The sequence below is a fragment of the Callorhinus ursinus genome, unplaced genomic scaffold (assembly GCF_003265705.2).
Source record: "Callorhinus ursinus isolate GAN/ISIS: 27379988/994484 unplaced genomic scaffold, GSC_fseal_2.0 scaffold33, whole genome shotgun sequence".
Taxonomy (NCBI): domain Eukaryota; kingdom Metazoa; phylum Chordata; class Mammalia; order Carnivora; family Otariidae; genus Callorhinus; species Callorhinus ursinus.
Genome location: NW_027397095.1, coordinates 14513713 through 14533269, shown reverse-complemented (window position 1 = coordinate 14533269; position 19557 = coordinate 14513713). Strand labels below are relative to the sequence as shown.

At 43.8% G+C, this 19557-nt stretch overlaps 1 protein-coding gene across 2 annotated transcripts in view; it reads right to left on the bottom strand.

The window, feature by feature from the left end:
- Window positions 1–19557, bottom strand: part of KIAA1210 (KIAA1210 ortholog) — a 65663-nt gene that overhangs the window by 10875 nt on the left and 35231 nt on the right. For both annotated transcript variants that reach the window (XM_073879219.1, XM_025852635.2), the window contains exons 6-7: window positions 17198–17341; window positions 1205–1313 (exon numbers count right to left, since the gene is read on the bottom strand). In XM_073879219.1, the coding sequence (XP_073735320.1) occupies window positions 1205–1313; window positions 17198–17341 (253 nt within the window). The remainder of the gene's footprint in view (window positions 1–1204; window positions 1314–17197; window positions 17342–19557) is intronic.

The following is a 19557-nucleotide window of genomic DNA, read 5'->3' as shown; positions in this document are numbered from 1 at the left end:
CAATGACATCAGTCCATACAGCCTTCAGGTCAAATGCAAGGCAGCGGTGACACAGAGTGCCCCTCTCCTCTCTAGTACTTTTGCTGAGGGACTCAGTTTGATCACACACCCCCTACCCTCCCCACCCCCCCCATCCCCGGGAAGGATCACTGCCTCCTCTGCCTCATCATTCAGTGCATCCCAGACCTCCATCTAGTGGTTTCCTATCCAGCGGTAGGGCACTGGGCGTAGCTGGCTGCACTCCAAACCACTCCCATTTATGGAAAACCCAAGTATCTGCCCCCACGGACACCGGATCTCTTCTATCCTCTGTGTGTAAAAGGGACAACTATTAAAAACAATAAGAGGAAACGTTTAAAAAGAAAGTAAATTTAAATTTCATTTTGTTTTCTTCTGTGTGTGTATGTTTCGGGACAGTTTTGTGGTTTTGTGAGTTTCCATGGAAAAATGTGTTTAGGGATATCCTTTTTTTGAACCCACATGTGAAATCCTTTGTGGCAAAAAAATATGAAATAACTGCTCAACTTAACTGTGGAACTGGAATTTTGTTTTATCAAGTATTGCTTGAAATTAGGTGGCCATCGGCTGGAACCAACATCTCCATGCACACACACACACACATACACACACCCAGATTTTCATCCCAGTGGTATTTGTGGTTTGGGGGATTTGGTAGGTGTTGGTTGCCAAGGACATGTGTCCACAGCTGCCTGAGCCCACTTCGCCTGTGGATATGGGAACTGGTCTCACTGTAATCACAAGACCTTTTTCTCTCTACTGGAAGAGAAGAGCGACCTTAAAAAACTAGTTTTGAGCTAATTCTGTTATTATTGTCTGGTTCTGGTGTTCAGGGGACACTGAAAGGGGACTCATTGGCCACCCTCAGATACACCTTAGCCTTAGAGAGGATTAGACAAGCTTACAAACAAGCAAGAGCTACACACCTCTCTGGTTGGAAATTCATTTCGACAAAATAGCGATCCGGGCATAATCTTTTACCTTGATCCCACACATGGGGCAATGGTATGAGTCGGGCAGTTTAGATGGAGGAAGCTGGACCCCTTTGATACGCATCTTAAACTGAAAGCTCTCAGAGGGTACCAGGGACAGGCAGCAGCCTAGGTAAATCATATTCTATAGCTCCTCTCACACAGCGATTAAGCCCATCATACACGTTTCTGAATGAGGGTGGGGATGTGCCAACCTGCGCTGTCTTTTTTCAGCTTCTTTTTGTCAGCTTCTTTTGGTATGGTTGTACTCTTCTCTTCTCCAGAAACCACTAGAAGGGTGGGCTCCTCTTGCTTTGCTTTCCCCTGAAAGACGGAAAAAAGAGCTTCAGAAGGAAAGTGTTTCCCACCCACCCCTGAGTGGTTGCCGAAGGAGATGACATCAGGGAAAAAAAAAAAAAAAAGTCCTCGATCTCCAAAGGGCTCTGCTGGGAACATAACAGTATCATTAACCACAGAAATGATTTCCAATGGCATTCATCCCCTTGCTGATCATTTTACTCACTGGAAGTGATCATTATTTTACCTGTTGGGAGTGATTCACCTAGATTGGAAGCTTCTGATCTCTGGCTGGTTTGCTGCAACTCCCCGAAAACCGCAGAACCACACTACAAGGCCGTCAGTCTGAAAGTGGGCCTGTGGGGCCTGACGGCAATCCTATTTGGAACTCCCAAATTTGTTTTGCCAGATCTGGGAGCCAAACTCAAATCCCATTCGGCTTCTTTTCAGGGAATTCAGTGGAAGCATGAATTAGGTCTTTCCGGCTCCAGAGAAGAAAGAAGATTGGGGTTTTGCTGGGCAAGAAGAGAGAAGATGATGAAGGGTTCAGCCTTTACGCTGAAAGGGTTGAAGTTGGTTTACTATAAACAAGGTATACGGATGCTTACGGGGCAGCTTTGGAAACGTTTGAGGGACACTGCACCGAACAGCGGCGGGAAGCTGCTCTGTGTGAGCCTCTGTGACACGCGTCTGAAGACAAATGTCCTACTCATTCCGCTCCCACTCAAAGTGCCCGTGCAAACACATTCAGCACAAAGGAATTTATTTTTGAGTGAATGAGGTGAGACCGGCCTGGGTTCAAATCTGCTCCAGCATTTACTCACCGTGTGAGCTTGACCGGGTTGTTCTCTACATCTCTATGCCCACATCGATCTCTACATCTCTAGGCCCCCACCTCTAAATCAGGGGTGAGGGGGGACCTAAGAAACGCCAAAGCAAGGAGCAAGTGCCAGCAGCCTTTGTGTCAGACATGGTCCTGGACCCTTTCATATTCACCCATGTGTCGGAGAGAGTCACATGGAAGAAAATGTCCTGACCTTCTGAGAGAGTGATGCCCAGGCCTCTTCTTCTTCTTCTTCTTCTTCTTCTTTTTTAAGATTGTTATTTATTCATTTGAGACAGAGAGCTACAGAGAGATAGCATGAGCCAGGGGAGGGGCAGAGGGAGAGGGAGAAGCAGGTTACCTGCGGAGCAGGGAGTCCGATGTGGCGCTCGATCCCAGGACCCTGAGATCATGACCTGAGCCGGAGGCAGACGCTTTGCCGACTGAGCCACCCAGGCGCCCTGCCCAGGCCTTTTCTTAATTAGGCTATGCAGAAGGAAGAGAGTCAGAGGCTCATACTACTTTTCCCTTAGCCAACATTCCCCATCTCCCAGGTTTGTGGTGAGGCGTCCAGGTGATAATGCATATATAAGGTTTAGTGCATACTAACGGGTCACCTTCTGCTTGACAACGGACCAAGGCGATCCTCTCAGGGCCACCAGAGGGCTCCCTCCTGGACGTGCTGTCCTGCTGACTGTTCTTTTCAACTTGTATTTTGTTCTTTCTTTTTTGTTTTTTTTTAGAGAGAGAGAAAGAAAGCACAGAGTAGGGGAGGGGCAGAGGGAGAGGGAGAGAACCCCAAGCAAACGTCCTGCTGAGTGCAGAGCCCGATGCGAGGCTCGATTTCACGACACTGAGATCTGAACGTGAGCCAAAATCAAGAGTCGGACGCCTAACCGACTGAGGCACCAAGGCGCCCCTTGTTGTCTTTTCAAAGCTAAACTGAGGTGTCTGAGCTCGATGCAACATGGTGGGGTGAAAAGAGTGGGGGGTTGGAAGTCAAGACTGGGTTCTGGCCCCAGCTCTGCTACCATCAGGGTGTGTGACCTTAGGCAACTATTTGTACTTTAATGTCCTTCCCTATAAAATGGTTGTAAGTCCTTCAAGAGGCCTGGGAATAAACTCCCATGTAATAAAATCTTTTAGTGTCTTCCAGTTCTGACTACAACCCTTACTTATAGCCCAGAGGCACTGAGAGATTGGGTGTTTGACCAAAGTGAGATCTTCCAGCTAACTGACACATCTTTTTAAACACCAACATCTTTTAGTAAATCAAAATTAAACACCAACGTCTTTTACTTTTTAGTAAAAATCTTTCCCAAAGGCATTACTTCCCTATCTTCTTAAGCGGATATCAGGAAACACAGGTAAACTTTTCTTGATGGCTTGGATAAATAATAAACACGATCTATTACACTGGACCGTGATAGGGTGTGGCCCTGAGGGATTTACTGAGGTGGGCAAGGTTCTGGATCCCTCTACTAAATGGTCTCAGATCATTTCTGCCATCTTTCTCTGCTATCAATGGTCACGTCTCTTTGTTGCCAGATCTCCCAGTCTGGTGGCCATGTTTTTAACATAACTGGCCTGCCTCAATGTAGCTCTGTCTGCTAGAAAATCACATGACACAACTTTGGGATATCTATGAGACACTGAGAGATATCTGGGGGTATTAATAGCTGAGTTCTGAATGCTTGGAGTTGCTGGAAGCCTGGCCTCCAAAGGAGGTGAACAGTGCTACAATTTGTAGCTCACGGGTCTTACCTCATTAATAATTAAAAGAAACCTGATCTGGGCCACAGTTGAATGTCCTCTACAAAGAGTGTTGAGTGAATTCCCAGATGCCAAGCCAAGAAGCAGTTCCTGGGGTTTAGGTCACTGTTTCTGCTCTCTTCAGTCCCTTTTGTGTAAATTCCAGGTGGATAGGATATCCCACCCACTAGATGCAAGTTTGCTCACCTCTCTGGGGCGGGGGGTGGTGGTGGTGGTTGGTGTCAAGCTTGGGACAGTGCCCTTGACTTTACCATCCTTACTTAGGGCATAGATCCCTCAAACCATACCACTCCCCTAGGAGCAGTTTGTGAAGGTTGGAACTCATCTCTTATTACATGGGAGTTTATTCCCAGGCCTCTTGAAGGACTTACAGTGGTTTGAGGTTTCTTTTTCTTCTTTTGTTTCTGGGGGTTTAAAGCCATCTTGTGTCGAGCAGCTGAGGAATCCAAACAGTCCTTAGTAGTGGCTGGGGTGTTGAAACTCATGGGCAGCTGAGTGCTGCCGGGAGAGGCAATCATGGCAAAAGGGGTCAAGGACTGTGAGTGGATGGGTCCAGGTGAGGGCTCAAAGGAGCTCTGGAGAGAGGGGGAGAAAAGGAATGGGTCAACCCCTTATGCTGTCACTGGTCCTGAAAGCTGGAAGCTTCTCTGGCTGAAGCACTCCTAAAGAAGCAATCCTTGGGACGCCTGGGTGGCTCAGTCGGTTAAGCATCTGCCTTCGGCTCAGGTCATGATCCCGGGGTCCTGGGATCGAGCCCCGCATCGGGCTCCTCACTCAGCGGGGAGTCTGCTTCTCCCTCTGCCTGCCGCTCTCCCTGCTTGTGCTCTCTCGCTCTCTGGCAAATGAATAAATAAGAATGTTTTAAAAAATTAAATGAAGAAGAAATCCTTCATGAACTACTGTCCCTTGTCCTCCAGCAATATTGACCCTTCTGGTCAATAGGCTCCTTAGAGGCAAGGTGCACACTTCCGCTGGGTTCCTTGTAGGTGAAAATGAGAAAGAGGAAATCCAGGTTGCTCCCCTGCTTAGAAAGGATTCAGGGGCTCCCCTTTCCCCTCAGGACAGGAACCCAACCACTTAATGGAGTTTACAAGGACAGAGGATTTGCATTTTCTCTTGTCCCTTACCCCCTTTTAATTAACAGGAGGGGTCCACTGGGGTGAGACGCACAGTCTCGGTCAGAAAAGCCCGTCAGGGCTGTGGGGTTTCTCCACAGGAGGGCCGGGTGGAGGGGAGAAAATCAGGCTGGAAGAGGGCTTGTCTGTAAGCTGCATTTGCATGTGACGAGCCCTGGGTGTGATATTGAACTCTACACCTGCAACTAATGATGTACCATATGTTGGCTAATTGAATTTTTTTTTTTAAAAAAGCTGCGTTTGCATAAATGGCACACTAACTTTATTTCCATTTACTGTTCAAGGACGCCAGGCTGATGGGAGGACCCTGGGGAACTGGGTGCCCCCACCCCCAAGGAGGTGGGGATGGAGCCTGTCACCTTGTCCTCATTATGGCTGGCCTCCACCTCTCCAAACTATCTGGTCCCGGGGCTCCCAGTTCAGTTCCTCTGTGGGAGCTTCAAACTGGTTTCCTCTGGGCATCTTGACATAGCATTCTCTACACCTCAAAGACACACGCCAGAGCACCCCCCACTCCTGAGAGGCTCCCAATATTTGTGTCAGGAGAGCCCCTCTGAAGGCCAGGTGATGAGCCACCTCTCTCCTGGACACCAATGGCGAAGGATACAGTTTAGCAGGTGGACACAATCTCCCTCTCTGTTCACTCACTAGCTCTTTCCAAACTAGCTTTCCACAGCACCAGGTATCTGTGATTCCAATGCCTGGTGCTAATGCGTCAGGCCAATGAGAGATCCAGGTGACTGTTCTGTCTGTGATTCTAGGAAAAAGGGGAAGGAAGGCTAGTTATCTTTGGTGGGGTCAGTCATGCAAAATTAGGAGTGGCCCCCAGAAGTTCTAACTTCTTGATGCAACTCTCATCCGTGAATTTATAGAACACCTCTTCCGGGCACTGTATATTTGCTTGGGTTATCTGTAGGAATGGTTCATTTAATACTCAGTGTACAGAGTAGGGTCTCTTGTTTTGTTCTTCTGAAACGTGCTCAGGCTGCAGGGCGGTCTTACGGTTCTGGTATTTGGGGACTAGGTGACAACGTCTATACTCCCGCCAACCTCACATGATCTGTCTCCCCGCATCGCCTCTGTGACTGGCTCCTATCACTTTCTGCTCCAGGCACACTGCTGGTTTGCTGTACCTCAAACATTGCATGCGTGCCCTTCCCTTGGAGCATCTGCACTTGCTGTTCCTTCCGCCGGGCATGCTCTTCCCCCATGTTCATCTGGCTGCCTCTCTCACTTCCTTCAGGTCTCCATACACAAGCCCCCTTCTCGCTGACACCTTCCCTGGCTGACCCAGTCACAATTTCATCCCTCCACCCTGACACATCATCATCCCCTTCCGTGTGTTGTTTTCTTTCTCCTTGGCACTTTTTACCACTAATATCTTGTGTATTTTGCTTATTGATCTTGCTTATTGTCCATATCCCCCACGGCAACTATAAACTCCATGAAGAAGTGTTTTCATTTGTTTTATTTACTAGAGCATCCCTAACACCTAGAACCGAGCTGGTACATAGTGGTTGCTCAATAAATATTTGCAGAACCGGTGAATTGATTATGTTAAAAGTTTCCACCAGATGTTGCCTTTCTGAGAAATTGCCAGCGAAAGCTCCTCGGTTCTCTGTATCATCTTAGTTACTCTTTCTGAAACCTCACTAGCTCCACCAAAAGGTAAACGGAAAGAGTCAAGGAGGCGATCCAGAAACCCTAAAGGGGCCCCATGCAACTGGCTTTCTACGAAAACAAACTTGTGATGCCTAGACAACAAGCAAAGGCACAATGAATTTAAAAATTTTTTTCACTTTGATTGGCATCCTAAACCTTGTAGTGTAAACGCTATAGGCAAAAGTGCTGTTCGGTGAAATTCACTCTATAGCAAAACAAAGAAATCAGGCTCAGCAAAATTCTGGCAAATGGCAGACTGAGTGTGGGCAGGAGAGAGCTTAGCTGCTCCCAGCCACAGCCTAAGCCAAGAGTCCATCAAACTTAACAATAGCCACTAGTCTCCCCGTGCTTGATGGACTCTCGGTAAGGAATCTCTGGGCATTAGATCTCAACACAGACCCACAGCTATCTTCGAAAGGGGGCTAAAAATAAGAGAGCAAAGCCATCAAGCATTATCGCCACACGAAACAGCCCTAAGGGGATCTCTGTTGTTGAGGTTAGAGTATGTCGTACGGGTATAGAGTGTGTGTATATTTTACAATTTCCCTTAAACTCAGAAGTGAATTAAATAAACAGTTCATTAAATAAATGATTCAAATAAACCCTCTGGAACTCTGGGCAGTGTTTCTGAAAGTATGGTCTGGGATTCCCCCACGCCTCCGAATCACCTGGAGTGTTGAAAAAAATATATTTTAAAGGACACACCAAGACCTGATGAATAAGACTATCAGGGGAGGGGCCTGACGATAGGCTTAACAGGCTCTCCAAGTGAGTCTTCCTGGGTGTGAATCACTCCTAACTCTCTGGTGTGACAAGAAAGGCTCTCATTTTCAAGCAGAAGCACAGCAAAACCCGAAATAACCCCACCGGTTGCCTCAGAGCAGGAACCAGTAATATCTGGATTCCCTCTGGGAGGTGGGGCCCCATCTTTAGGCCCTACCTTTCTTTCAGCCATATTGGTTAAGAGAAACCTAGAAAAGTTACCGCAGGAGCCAACCAGAGGATTTTATGAGCTACCTAGGAAAAGCAAGCCTAATCCCTTCCTGGCAGGTTTCTGAAAGAAAATCAAGTGAAGGAAATGGGGCTCCTTTCTCTACTTTTCCTTCCCCTCATGCAACCCCTTCCCTCCCTTCCTGCACTCTGAGAGCCAACACACCTCTCTCTACCCAGTGTGCATATTATTAAGGAAGGACAAGATGTTTTCATTCGTTCTCTTGTGTTTTAGAGGGGAGTTAGCACAGACAGCTTTTGATTAACAGCTAGAGTTAAATGAGCTCCTTTTGCCTCAACATCCGGGAGAGGTGCCAGGCCTGGCACCTACTAACCCAGAATCTTCCTGGGGAAGGAACCTGGCCAGAGGAAGGGATCCTTCAGCACTGGTTGGTAGTGGTGCTGGATACCCTTTTGTGTTAGTTCAGATAAGGGCTGCTCTTTGGAAAATTAAAACGCATTTTAGCTCCCCTCTTTCCCTTCTGTCAAGTTTCTAGACCCAGTGCAAAATAGTTCAGTCAATAATCCACCCTTTTGGTCATCTTTTTGATGGTTTCTTTGTTGTATGATGCTAGGGTCTCTCCCTTTTCTTTTAAGTCTTGATAAGAAACACTTGAGGGAGGCTAGAGAGCACTTTCGGTGATTCTTGGAACAAAGGAGAACCCCCACTGTTACGTCTTAAATAAGGGCATGACCTGGTGGCTATTTCAGCCCAGATTTCATGACGCATTGGGCCCCAAAAGCTGTCCCATAGAAAGCTCTCCAGAAGGAGGAGCAGCTCTTGATGGGAACAGTGTTCCTCAGCGGACGCTTCTCTACCAAGACGTACGCACACAGGGTAGGAGACCCGATTTTGGCCATTAGGATTTTCATTTCCCGGGTGTGTCATTGGGCTTCTGTGCCCATTCCTGAGAATTCCCGTACAACTGCTGCTTCACTCGGAATCTCCGTTTCATAAGAGCTGTTGTGGCCACCATTTTGCCAATCAGAAAGTTCTGGGAGGTGGACTTTCACATATTCCCTGCAGCCCGCCCCCCTTCCTCTGGCCATCTCTTCAAGTTCTTAACTAGTATGGAGAAGGAAGGACATGAACTTTGGAATTGAATAGGCCCGAATTTGAGGTCCTAGTCATGCCATTTATTAGCCGTTTGACCTGGGACAAGTTACCTGACCTCTTTGAGCCTCAGTTTCTATGTCTCTAAAACATATCTCTGTGTCTCTAAAACATCGTCTCTAAAAGGGATAATAGTAATATACAATTCGGTGTGCTGTTGTAAGGGTGGAATTCAGCAATCCAGGGGAAGTGCCATTCACAGAAGAAAGTCTCAGGAAGTGTGAGCAGCTGTTGCTGTCATGGGTGTTGGTTGTACAAATTGAAAGAGCTGCTGGAGTCCACATGGTTTGGTGAAAAGCCCTGTGACTTTAGGCAGGACTCCTGGGTTTGAATCCCAGCTCTGTCTCCGGTTGGCTCTGTAGCCTTGACCAAGTCATTTCAGCTCTCTGAACCTGTTTGTTTGGTTTTTTTTCCACCTAAAACAGGAATAATGCTATCTTCCCCATCTATCGTACAGAGTTCCTGAGACAATCAAATGCACCTCTACGTGCAAAATCACTTTGTAAGCTACAAATTTCTATGCAACAGTGGCGACGGGGGCATTATGCTCTCCTTTTGCAGTATCGGAGAACTAAAAATAATATCGCGGGGCTTCAGAGACCGATTTGTAAATAATAATGGTGAATTATGGAGTAGGCCATCAGGAGTAAAGCAAGAGAGACATGGCAAGGAGGCAGCCTTGCAGCCGTCTACGTGAGCTCTTCAGGAGCCAATATGATGGAACAACTGGTAACTGCTTAACCCCCACCATGTTCAATAGCGACATTTATCCTGCAGTGGGACAAAAGCCCAGGTGTTTCATCAGCTCAAATTTTAAGCACCTAAGTAGCCGATACACCCCTTTCTCAAGAGTGAAAACCAACTGGGCTGCATACGCATGGCTTCTTTTCCACACAATTCTTTTTCCCCGTGAAGAGCAATATTGAAGAAAAATATCCTACCGACTCATAAGGGAATACAGATGAAGATGGGCCGGGTTGGGAAAGTGGGAGGGTCAGTCAGGGCAGTGCTAAGTAGGAAGATCCTCTGGTCCAAGGGTGGGGGCTAAAGATGGTCCGTGGGGTGGGTGAGTCAGGCCCTGCTAAGGCAGACTGCCTGCTGAGGGAGCCCTGGGCTTGCGTCTCTCTGTTGCGGTTAGAGCTGAGGTCGAGCGGAGAGTCACAGTGACTCACGTTACAAAGGCTCTGCAGAGATACCTGTTCATCTTCATTGCCACTCTGGCCTGTGCTCAAAGAACTGAAGCCCCTGAACTGGGACAGAGGGCTGGGAGGCCCCCAGACGAAGATCACTCAGGGAAGAAACAGCAAGTTTTGCTAAACCAAAACTCAAACGGGAAAAGCAACTCAACTCAGGGAAATGTGGAAGGAATAGGCGGAGACAGCAAGGCTTCCGGCAATCCTTCCAATCCTGCCCCCAGGAGTTTGAAGAAAAAAGCTAGCCTAGGGTAAAAGGTCTTCTGTGTCCTTTTAAAATTCTCTCTCGGGGCGCCTGGGTGGCTCAGTCGTTAAGCGTCTGCCTTTGGTTCAGGTCATGGTCCTAGAGTCCTGGGATCGAGCCCCGCATCGAGCCCCGCATCGAGCCCCGCATCGAGTCCCCCATCAGGCTCCCTGCTCGGCGGGAGGCCTCCCTCTCCCCCTCCCACTCCCCCTGCTTGTGTTCCCTCTCTCGCTGTGCCTCTCTCTGTCAAATACATAAATAAAATCTTCAAAAAAAATTCTCCCTTTATCACTACTTTTTGCCATTTTAATTATTACGGGTCTTGGGGTCCTTGAAAGAGAACGTGTTTCCTTCTGCCACCAGCAGGGGGCAGCAGCTTAGAGAGGAAAATAAAACAGCCCGCTTGGCAAGACACCCCCCGCCCCCACCCAGAGACTCAGCTATCTTTCAGTCTGACTTCCCTCCTTGGATGATGTGGTTTTCCGCCTAGCTCCCTAGTTGATCCTCAGCGAGAAGGCAGTTGGAGCTGGCTTTGTGGGAAAGCCTCTGGGGATGAACTACTTGGGGGTCATAATTTATGGGAAGCTTAGAATAGCATCCAGGCCGGCACATCTGGTTGGGATGGGGATTACAGCTGCTTCTCGGGATGCCACCGTTGCTGCCCTCCTCGTGCTCACCACCGTGAACTAATGAACCAGGAAGCGTGGCAGAAACAGCTAAGAAACGCTCATGCCTGGGGGTGGGAGGGGTTTGACCACACCGCCCAAGATGAGACTTTCTGCCTGGCAGCCCAACATTTAACCTATTGCAAGCAACCTGACTGAGTACTTGAACTTACTAATAGAAAGTTTGTTACATTCAAGCAGGGCAAATGTTTAGACTGATGCTTGGAAATGTTGACTATAAATAATTTAGTTCTATTTATTGACCTATAAAATACATAGTTAGCCTACTCAAATTAACAGAAAGAAAAAAACCCTATGTCTTCAAATGTTACCTAATTTTTAAAATTGTACCCCCAAGATAAATACCAAGAAAAGAATTTAAAAATATAGAGAGAAGGAAATAAGAAGGGAATGAAAATGGGTACACTGGGGCACCTGGGTGGTTCAGTCGGTTAAGCATCTGCCTTCCGCTCAGGTCATGATCTCAGGGTCCTGGGATCGAGCCCCGCATCGGGCTCCCTGCTCGGTGGGGAGCCTGCTTCTCCCTCGCCCTCTGCCCCTCCCCCTGCTTGTGCTCTCTTTGCCTCTCTCTCAAATAAATAAGTAAAATCTTTAAAAAAAAAAAAAGAAAATGGGTACACTAAGACAAAACAATTAAATCCAAAAGAAGGTGGCAGTGGAGGAACTGAGGGAAAAAAAAAAGATATAAGATAGGCAGGGAAAAAAGAGCAAAATGGCAGCAGTAAGTGCTTCCTTATTAGCGATTACTATGAATGTAAACTATGAGTGTAAATAAATTAAATTCTCGAATCAAAAGGTAAAAATTGGCAAGATGGATTTAATAAATATGATCTCTTTATATGCTGTACACAAAAGACTCCCTTTAAATCCAAAGACACAAATAAGTCGAAAGCGAAAGGATGATAAAAGATATTCAAAGCAAATAGCAACCAAAAGAGCCAGGTGGCTACACCAATATCAGATAAAATAGACTTTAACTCAAAATTGTTATAGAAGATCAATATTGACCTAATACACTGATAAAAGGGTCAATCTATCAGAAAGAAAGAACAATCATAAGCATATACACCCCAAACAGTCCCCTCCAAATACATGAAGAAAAATGGACAGAATTGAAAAGAGAAATAGTCCTACAATAGTAGTTACAGACTTCAATATCCCATTTGCAAAGTAAATAAACAACTAGACAGAAGATCAATAAGGAAATAGAGGACTTGAAACAATCTATAAACCAAGTAAACCTAACAGGTGTATATATAGAGAGAGAACATTCTGTACAGCAAGAGCATAACACATATTCTTCTGAAGTACACATAGAACATTCTTCTGGATCGACCATATGTGAGACCACAAAATAAGTCTTAATAAATTTTAAAAGATGGAAATCATACAAAGCATCTTCTCTAACTACAATGGATTGAAACCAGCAATCAATAACAGAAGGAAAGCTGGAAAATTCACAAATAGGTGGAAATTAAACAACACAGCTGTAAGCAAACAATGGATCAAAGAAGAAATCAAAAGGAAAGTTAGAAAATACTTTGACATGAATAAAAACTAAAACGCAACAAAATGTATGTGATACAGTAAAAGCAGTCCTTGGAAATGTATAGATATACATTGCCTACGTTAACAAAGAAGAAAGATCACAAATTAATAACCTAACTCTCCACTGTAAGGAACCAGAGGGAGAAGACTAAGCCCAAAGCTAGCAAAAGGAAGGAAATAATAAAGATTAAGGCAGAGATAACAAAATATGGAATAGAGAAACAACAGAGAAAATCAATAAAACCAAAGTGGGTTCCTTGAAAAGTAAAACAAAATTGACCAATCTTTAGCCGGATTTACTAAGGCAAAAAGAGAGAAGACACAAATTACTAAAATCAGAAGTGAAAGGGGACAATCACTACTGACCTTAAATAAAAAGAATTATAAGACAATACTATACATTGGTATATCAACAAATTAGATAGCCTAGAGGAAAGGGATACATTCCTAGACACACCCAAATTATCAAAATTGACCCAAGAAGAAATAGAAAATCTGAATTCACCTATAACAAGTAAAGAGATTGAATCAGTAATCAAAACTTCCCAACAAAAACAACAAAAAAGACCAGGGCCAGATGGCCTCACTGATGAATTCTACCAAACTTTTAAGGAATAATCCACACCAATCCTTAAGAAATATTTCAAAAACAATGGAAGAGAGAACACCCTGATTTTGCAAGGCCAGCATTGCCATGATTCCAAAGCCAGATAAAGGTATCATGAGAAAAGGACACCATAGACCCATATCCCTCATAAAAACACATGCAAAAATGCTAGCAAACCAAATCCAACAGCATATTAAGGCAGTTGTATAGCATGACGACTTTGGTTTTACCCCAGGATTGCAAGGAGGTTTGCATATGAAAATCACTCAATATAATATACCATATTAATAAAATGAAGGACAAAAATAACATGATCATCCCAATTGATGCAGAAAAGCATATGACAAAATCCAATACCTTTTCATGCTAAAAACACCTAACAAACTAGGGATAGAAAGCATATGTGAAAAATCCATAGCTAACATCATATGCAATGGTGAAAGACTGAAATCTTTCCCCCTACGATCAAGAATAAGACAAGGATGTTCACTCTTAGCACTTTTATTCAACATTCTACTGGAAGTTCTTGCCAATTAGGCAAGGAAAAGAAACAAAAAGCATGCAAATTGGAAAGGAAGAAGTAAAACTATCTCTATATATAAATGACATGATCTCATATATAGAAAACTATATATATGTATATGTGTGTGTGTGTGTGTGTGTGTGTGTATAGTTGTAGTCAATATAATTATACTGGATAGTCAGGTGGGGAATTTCAAAGAGCAACGGAAACTATAAAAAAAGGAACCAAATAGAAATTCCTAAAACTGAAAATTACAATGGTTGGGGGAAAAAATTCCCAGATAGATTTTGCGTTCTCATAAAAGCAAAAGAAAATATCAAGTGAATTTATACAGAGAGGTCAATAAAAAAGACATAATATGAAGAAAAGAAATTAAAAGATTAACAAAAATGAAATTCTAAAGAATCCCTATAAATCTAGGAGAGCTAATAAATGAATTAATCAAAATTGAAAGATACAGGATCAACAAACAAAAATCAGTTAAACTTCTATACACTGGGCATGAGCAATCTTAAAAGGTAATTAGGAAAACTCTTCCATTCACAATGACATCAAAAAGAATAAAATACTTAGAAATAAGTTTAACCAAAGCGGTGTGAGACTTGTACACTATAAACTACAAAACATCACTGAAAGAAATTAAAGACCTAAAAAAAAAAAAGAAAAAATAAATTAAAGACCTAAATAAATGAAGACATCCTGTGTTCATGGAATTGGAAGACTTAATGTTAAGATGGTGATACTGCCCAAAGTGATCTAAAAATTCAATGCAATCCTTATCAAAATCCCAATGTGCTTTTTTTAAAAAAAATTTTTTAAAGATTTTACTTATTTGAGAGAGAGTGTGCATGAGCTGGGGGAGGGGCAGAGGGAGAAGCAGATTCCCCACTGAGCAGTGAACCCGACGTGGGGCTCAGTCCCAGGACCCTGAGATCATGACCTGAGCTGAAGTCAGACGCTTAACCATCTGAGCCACCCAGGCGCCGCTCCCAATGTGCTCTTTAGACGATATGGAAAAACTTATTGTAAAACTGATATGGAATTGCAAGGGACCCCAAAAAGCCTAAACGATCTTAAAGAAAAAAAGGAACAGAATAGGAGGATTCTCACTTCCTGATTTTGAAACTTACTACAAAGCTACAGTAATCAAGACAGTTGGTACTGACATAAGCAGAGACATACAGATCAATGGAATAGAATTGAAAGTCCAAAAATAAATCCATTCATCTGTGGTTAACTGATTTGCAACAAACGTGCCAAGAACATTAAATGGAGGAAACAATAGTCTTTTCAACAAATGGTGCTGGGACAACTGGATAGCCACGTGCAAGAGAATGAAGTTAGACCCTATCTCACACCATATATAAAAAAGAACTCAAAATGGATCAAAGACCTAAACATAAGAGCTAAAACTTTTAGAAGAAAACATAGGGGTAAATTTTCATGATCTTAGAGTGGGCAATGGTCTCTTTGATATGACACCAAAAGTACAAGTACCAAAAGGAAAAAATATCAATAAATTGGATTTCATCAAAATTAAAATATTTTTTTAAATGTTATTCTTTTGAAAGAATTAAAAGGCAACTCACAGAATGGGTGAAGTATTTGCAAATCATATATCTGAAAAGGGTCAAGTATCCAGAATATATAAAGAATTCATAACTCAACAACAAAAAAACAAACAACACAATTAAAAATGGGCAAAGTACTTGAATAGAACTTTCTCCAAAGAAAGATAAACAAATGGCCAATAAGCATATGAAAAGATGCTTAACAGCGTTAGCCACTAGGGAAATGCAAACCAAGACCACAATGAGATACCACTTCACAGCCACTAGAATGACTATTTTTTTAAAAAAATGGAAAGTAACAAGTGTTGGCTAGCATTTGGAGATAATCAGAACACTTATACCTAAGCAGGGGGGAATGTAAAGTGGGGTAGCTGCTGGGGAAAACAGTTTGGTGGTTCCTCAAAAAGTTAAATATAGAATTACCATGTGCTCCAGCAATTCTGCTCTTAGGTATGCATGCAAAAGACTTGAAAACAAGTGTTCAAACAAAAACTGTATACGAATGTTCAGAGCAGCATTATGCACAATAGCGAATAGGTAGATAGGACCCAAATGTCCATCAGTGGATGAATAGCTAAACAAAATACGGTATATCCATACAATGGAGTATTATTCAGCCACAAAAAGGATTGAAATACTACAACATGGATGAACCTCAAAAAAAACTGTACTAAGTGAAAGGAGCCATATGCAAAAGGCCATATACTGTATGATTATGTTTATATGAAGTATCCAGAATGGGCAAATCCAGAGGCAGAAAGCAGATTGGTGGTTGCCAGGGGCTGAGAGGAGGGAGGAATGATGAGTGACTGCCTGATAAATGTGGGGCTTCTGTTCGGGAACCAAAACTATTCGGGAACTAGATAGTGGTGATGGTTGCATTGCATTGTGAATGAACTTAATGCCACTGAATTGTAGACTGTAACATGATAAATTTTGTCATGTGTATTTTATCACAGTAAAAATATTATCTAATTCAATCCTTCTACCAATTCAGACTAATTTGTCTGATTTAGTGGTATTCTGCAGAAAATACATATAGTCTAAATCCATAAATCAGTGAGCATCCATATCCACCTACCACCTGCCTGTGCTTTAAGTTTGTCCTAACTTGATTGCTTTTTTTGTTGTTGTTGACTCATCTAACTGAGGGCTGCTTCCCTCCATAGGATCTTTTAACATCGAAACAGTTTTGTGCTGACTCGCCAATTATCTTCATTATCAATTACCTTTCTGTTTACTTTTTAGTTCCCAAGGTTAATTGTTCTAAACTCTACTTCACTTTAAAAGTCCTTTCAAGTTTGGGGTGCCTGGGGGGGGTTCAGCTGGTTGAGCATCTGACTTCAGGTTTCAGCTCCGGTGGGATCGAGCCCCGGGTTGGGCTCAGCATAGAGTCTGTTTGTCCTGCTCCCTCCCCCTCTGCGCCTCTGCTCTCTCTCATAAATAAGTAGATGGATAGATAGATAAATAGATAAATAAAACCTTTAAAAGTCCTTTCAAGTTCAACAACAACCAATTAAATTAACCACACATTAGGTTGAGAATGGAAGTATTGATATGGGCACAATCTACTAATTTTTCACTTGTTGATGGATATTATTTGATTGACAAACCTAGATGTCTGAAATGCACATACATGCATGCCCTCTCATGTGTCAAATGATTTTTCGTATGGGTGTGTGTCTACCAAACAATACTACGTGCCCTAACCTTTGAGATTTTGGCTTTCGAAAACATAGAGGCTTTACTTCCATAAAAATCTCCATTGTTTTCTTCCCCAGATAACTGAAAACATCTGCAAACTCTTATTGTTTTCTGAAATACTGTCTTCCATAGCTTATAAACTAAAGTGCTAATTATTTGGTTTGTAGAATTGGACAGAAAATGTAAACCACCATACAAATCAAAAGTCAAAAATGGCTGCTTCTTCCCCAAATGGCCCCCTAATGTTAAGCTACAGCAGAAGGAGAGTACAAGAGATTATGCCTCTGACCTGTGTCCCCCAACCAAACTTACCACTTCGGATGGGGCTAACACTCACCTTCAATGTCATGACCTTGAGTGGTAAAGTTTTCTTATGTGGGGACTCCTCGTCAACAGAGATTTCTTCAAAGTCGGCAGAAATTGTGTCAGACCGGAGAAGAGGGGGGCTGTAGCTGGAGTGGCGTGGGCACAGTGAGGGGAGCTGCCAAGGAGGAGAGTAGAAGGAAAAAAGTTAAAACTTGTGTGCTTTCCTCCAAATTACTGGCGTTCTCTTCTTGCTTCATGGTTGAAAGACTAAGACCCCAAAATGAAAAAACAAGCCAAGAAAAGATCTCCTTCCTCCCTGTCTTCGCTTCTGGTACCTATGCAAACCAAAGACCAATAGCCTTGGGCCATGCTCTGGGTGGTGGCACACTTTTGCCAATCCCCAAACAAAGACAGAAACTTTGAACTGCTTGCTTGATCAAAACCAGAATTCTGGTGTTCTCTCTCTACTGATGCTAACTATAAATCTTCTTTGAGTCTGATCTTTGTTTTGATTTTGGCCTTGTCTTTGGAAGTCTGGTTCCTGTGGAGGTTGAATTTTGGGGTTAAGGTCTAGGCTTGGCATCCAAACTATAATCCTTGCTCCTATCATTTCAGGAATTGTCTGGACCAGATCTTGACTGATAACAACCAACAGGTTGTTTATCTTAATCCTGTCAAGATTGATCTTCGGGAATTATTAGAAAATCTACAGAACTAGCCCTGATTAGAACTGCTTTCCTAGAATTCCTAAGGAGATAAAATTGATCATTTGGGTTTTCCCTGGGCTTCAGCACACAATTTAGTTCATTCCAATTTGAACCTCATGGCACACTTGAATCTGAGGAACTGGTCTCTGCCATGGTCATTTGGATGCGGATCAGAATCTCTGATTTGATCTTTAACAAATACTGGTTAAACATCTACAGTGTGCCACACCCCATTCTAAGCATTGGGCCTATGGTAATGAACAAGACAAAATCTTTGCTGACCTGGAGCTGACATGCTTTCTTCTGTCTCCTGTTCAGGACAGATGGCCTTCAAACTCTCAAAACCAAAGACAAGGGGCCCCGAGGAGGATTTGTCCAAGGTTCTGCCCCTGGAGAACTCCTGGCTAGTGTCTAAGGTGCCCCCTTATTACTAGCAGGCCCCATTGGGGGCTCTTGAGAAGAAGTCTCGGAACTTCACCAGCCCCAAGCCCGATTCTAATAACAATAATGACAACTAACTTTTACTGAGGGCTTTACTCTGCTTTAATCTGCATTATTTCCTTCCTTTTGCTAGCTTTGGGTTTAGTTTGCTCTTCTCTTTCTAGTTCCTTCAGATGAAGGGTTAGGTAGTTAGGTTATTGATTTGAGATCTTTCTCCCTGCCAGGCTGGGAGTGTTCTTCATAGATGCGTTTCATTCGAAACTTGCAACAATTCTTTGAAGCACCTGCTCTTTCCCGATGGGGAAAACCAGGTCTGAGAGATGACGTGACTGGCCCTCATTCTCACGGTGGCCGAACAAGCGTTTGAAAGGTCTGCTTGCCTTTAGAGCCCATGTTCTTAACCACTGTGCACTCCTGTCTCCTAACTGTAAGAGCCAGGAAGAGGGGATGTCCCATACTCAAGTTCAGGGAGTTTAAAGGCAACAACCAGAAGAGAGGGTGTGCCTCCTTCCTTAAGAGGGTGTGCCTCCTTCCTTAAGAAGGGCCTCCTTCCTTAAGAAGAGTCAGGTCTGGGGCGCCTGGGTGGCTCAGTTGGTTAAGCAACTGCCTTCGGCTCAGGTCATAATCCTGGAGTCCCGGGATCGAGTCCCGCATCGGGCTCCCTGCTCAGCGGGGAGTCTGCTCCTCCCTCTGACCCTCTTCCCTCTCGTGCTTTCTATCTCTCATTCTCTCTCTCTCAAATAAATAAATAAAGTCTTTAAAAAAAAAAAAAGAAGAGTCAGGTCTGTGAGCAGTAAGAAAACTGCTTTGCAGCCTTTGCAGTTTCTTAAATTACCTAATTCAATTTGTTTCCACAAGAAGATGTTCACAATCTGCCAGTACCTCTTATCTATTTGTCCTCAAACAAAAAGGACATGAAATGTCTTGGAGAGTAATCTGGGCACCCACATTCTTAACACTTCAGATAAGACAGCAGGTGAAAATCTGGCAGAGAATAAAACACCGGTTCAGTCTTGGTATTTCTAAAAGAACGATACACCGGAGGTTCCTCTCCCACAATCTCCCAGTTGCTCTGAATGTCACATGATCCATTACGGATCCTGCCCCTTCAAGGAACCCAGCCATTGGCCATTTCCCTACTTGCTCAGCATCTATGTAGCCCGGGGGGGGGCGGTCAGGACCCTAGACTTGATGCTATCAACCACCCTGTCATTTAGGGTTGTGACCCTGGCACTTAAGGGAA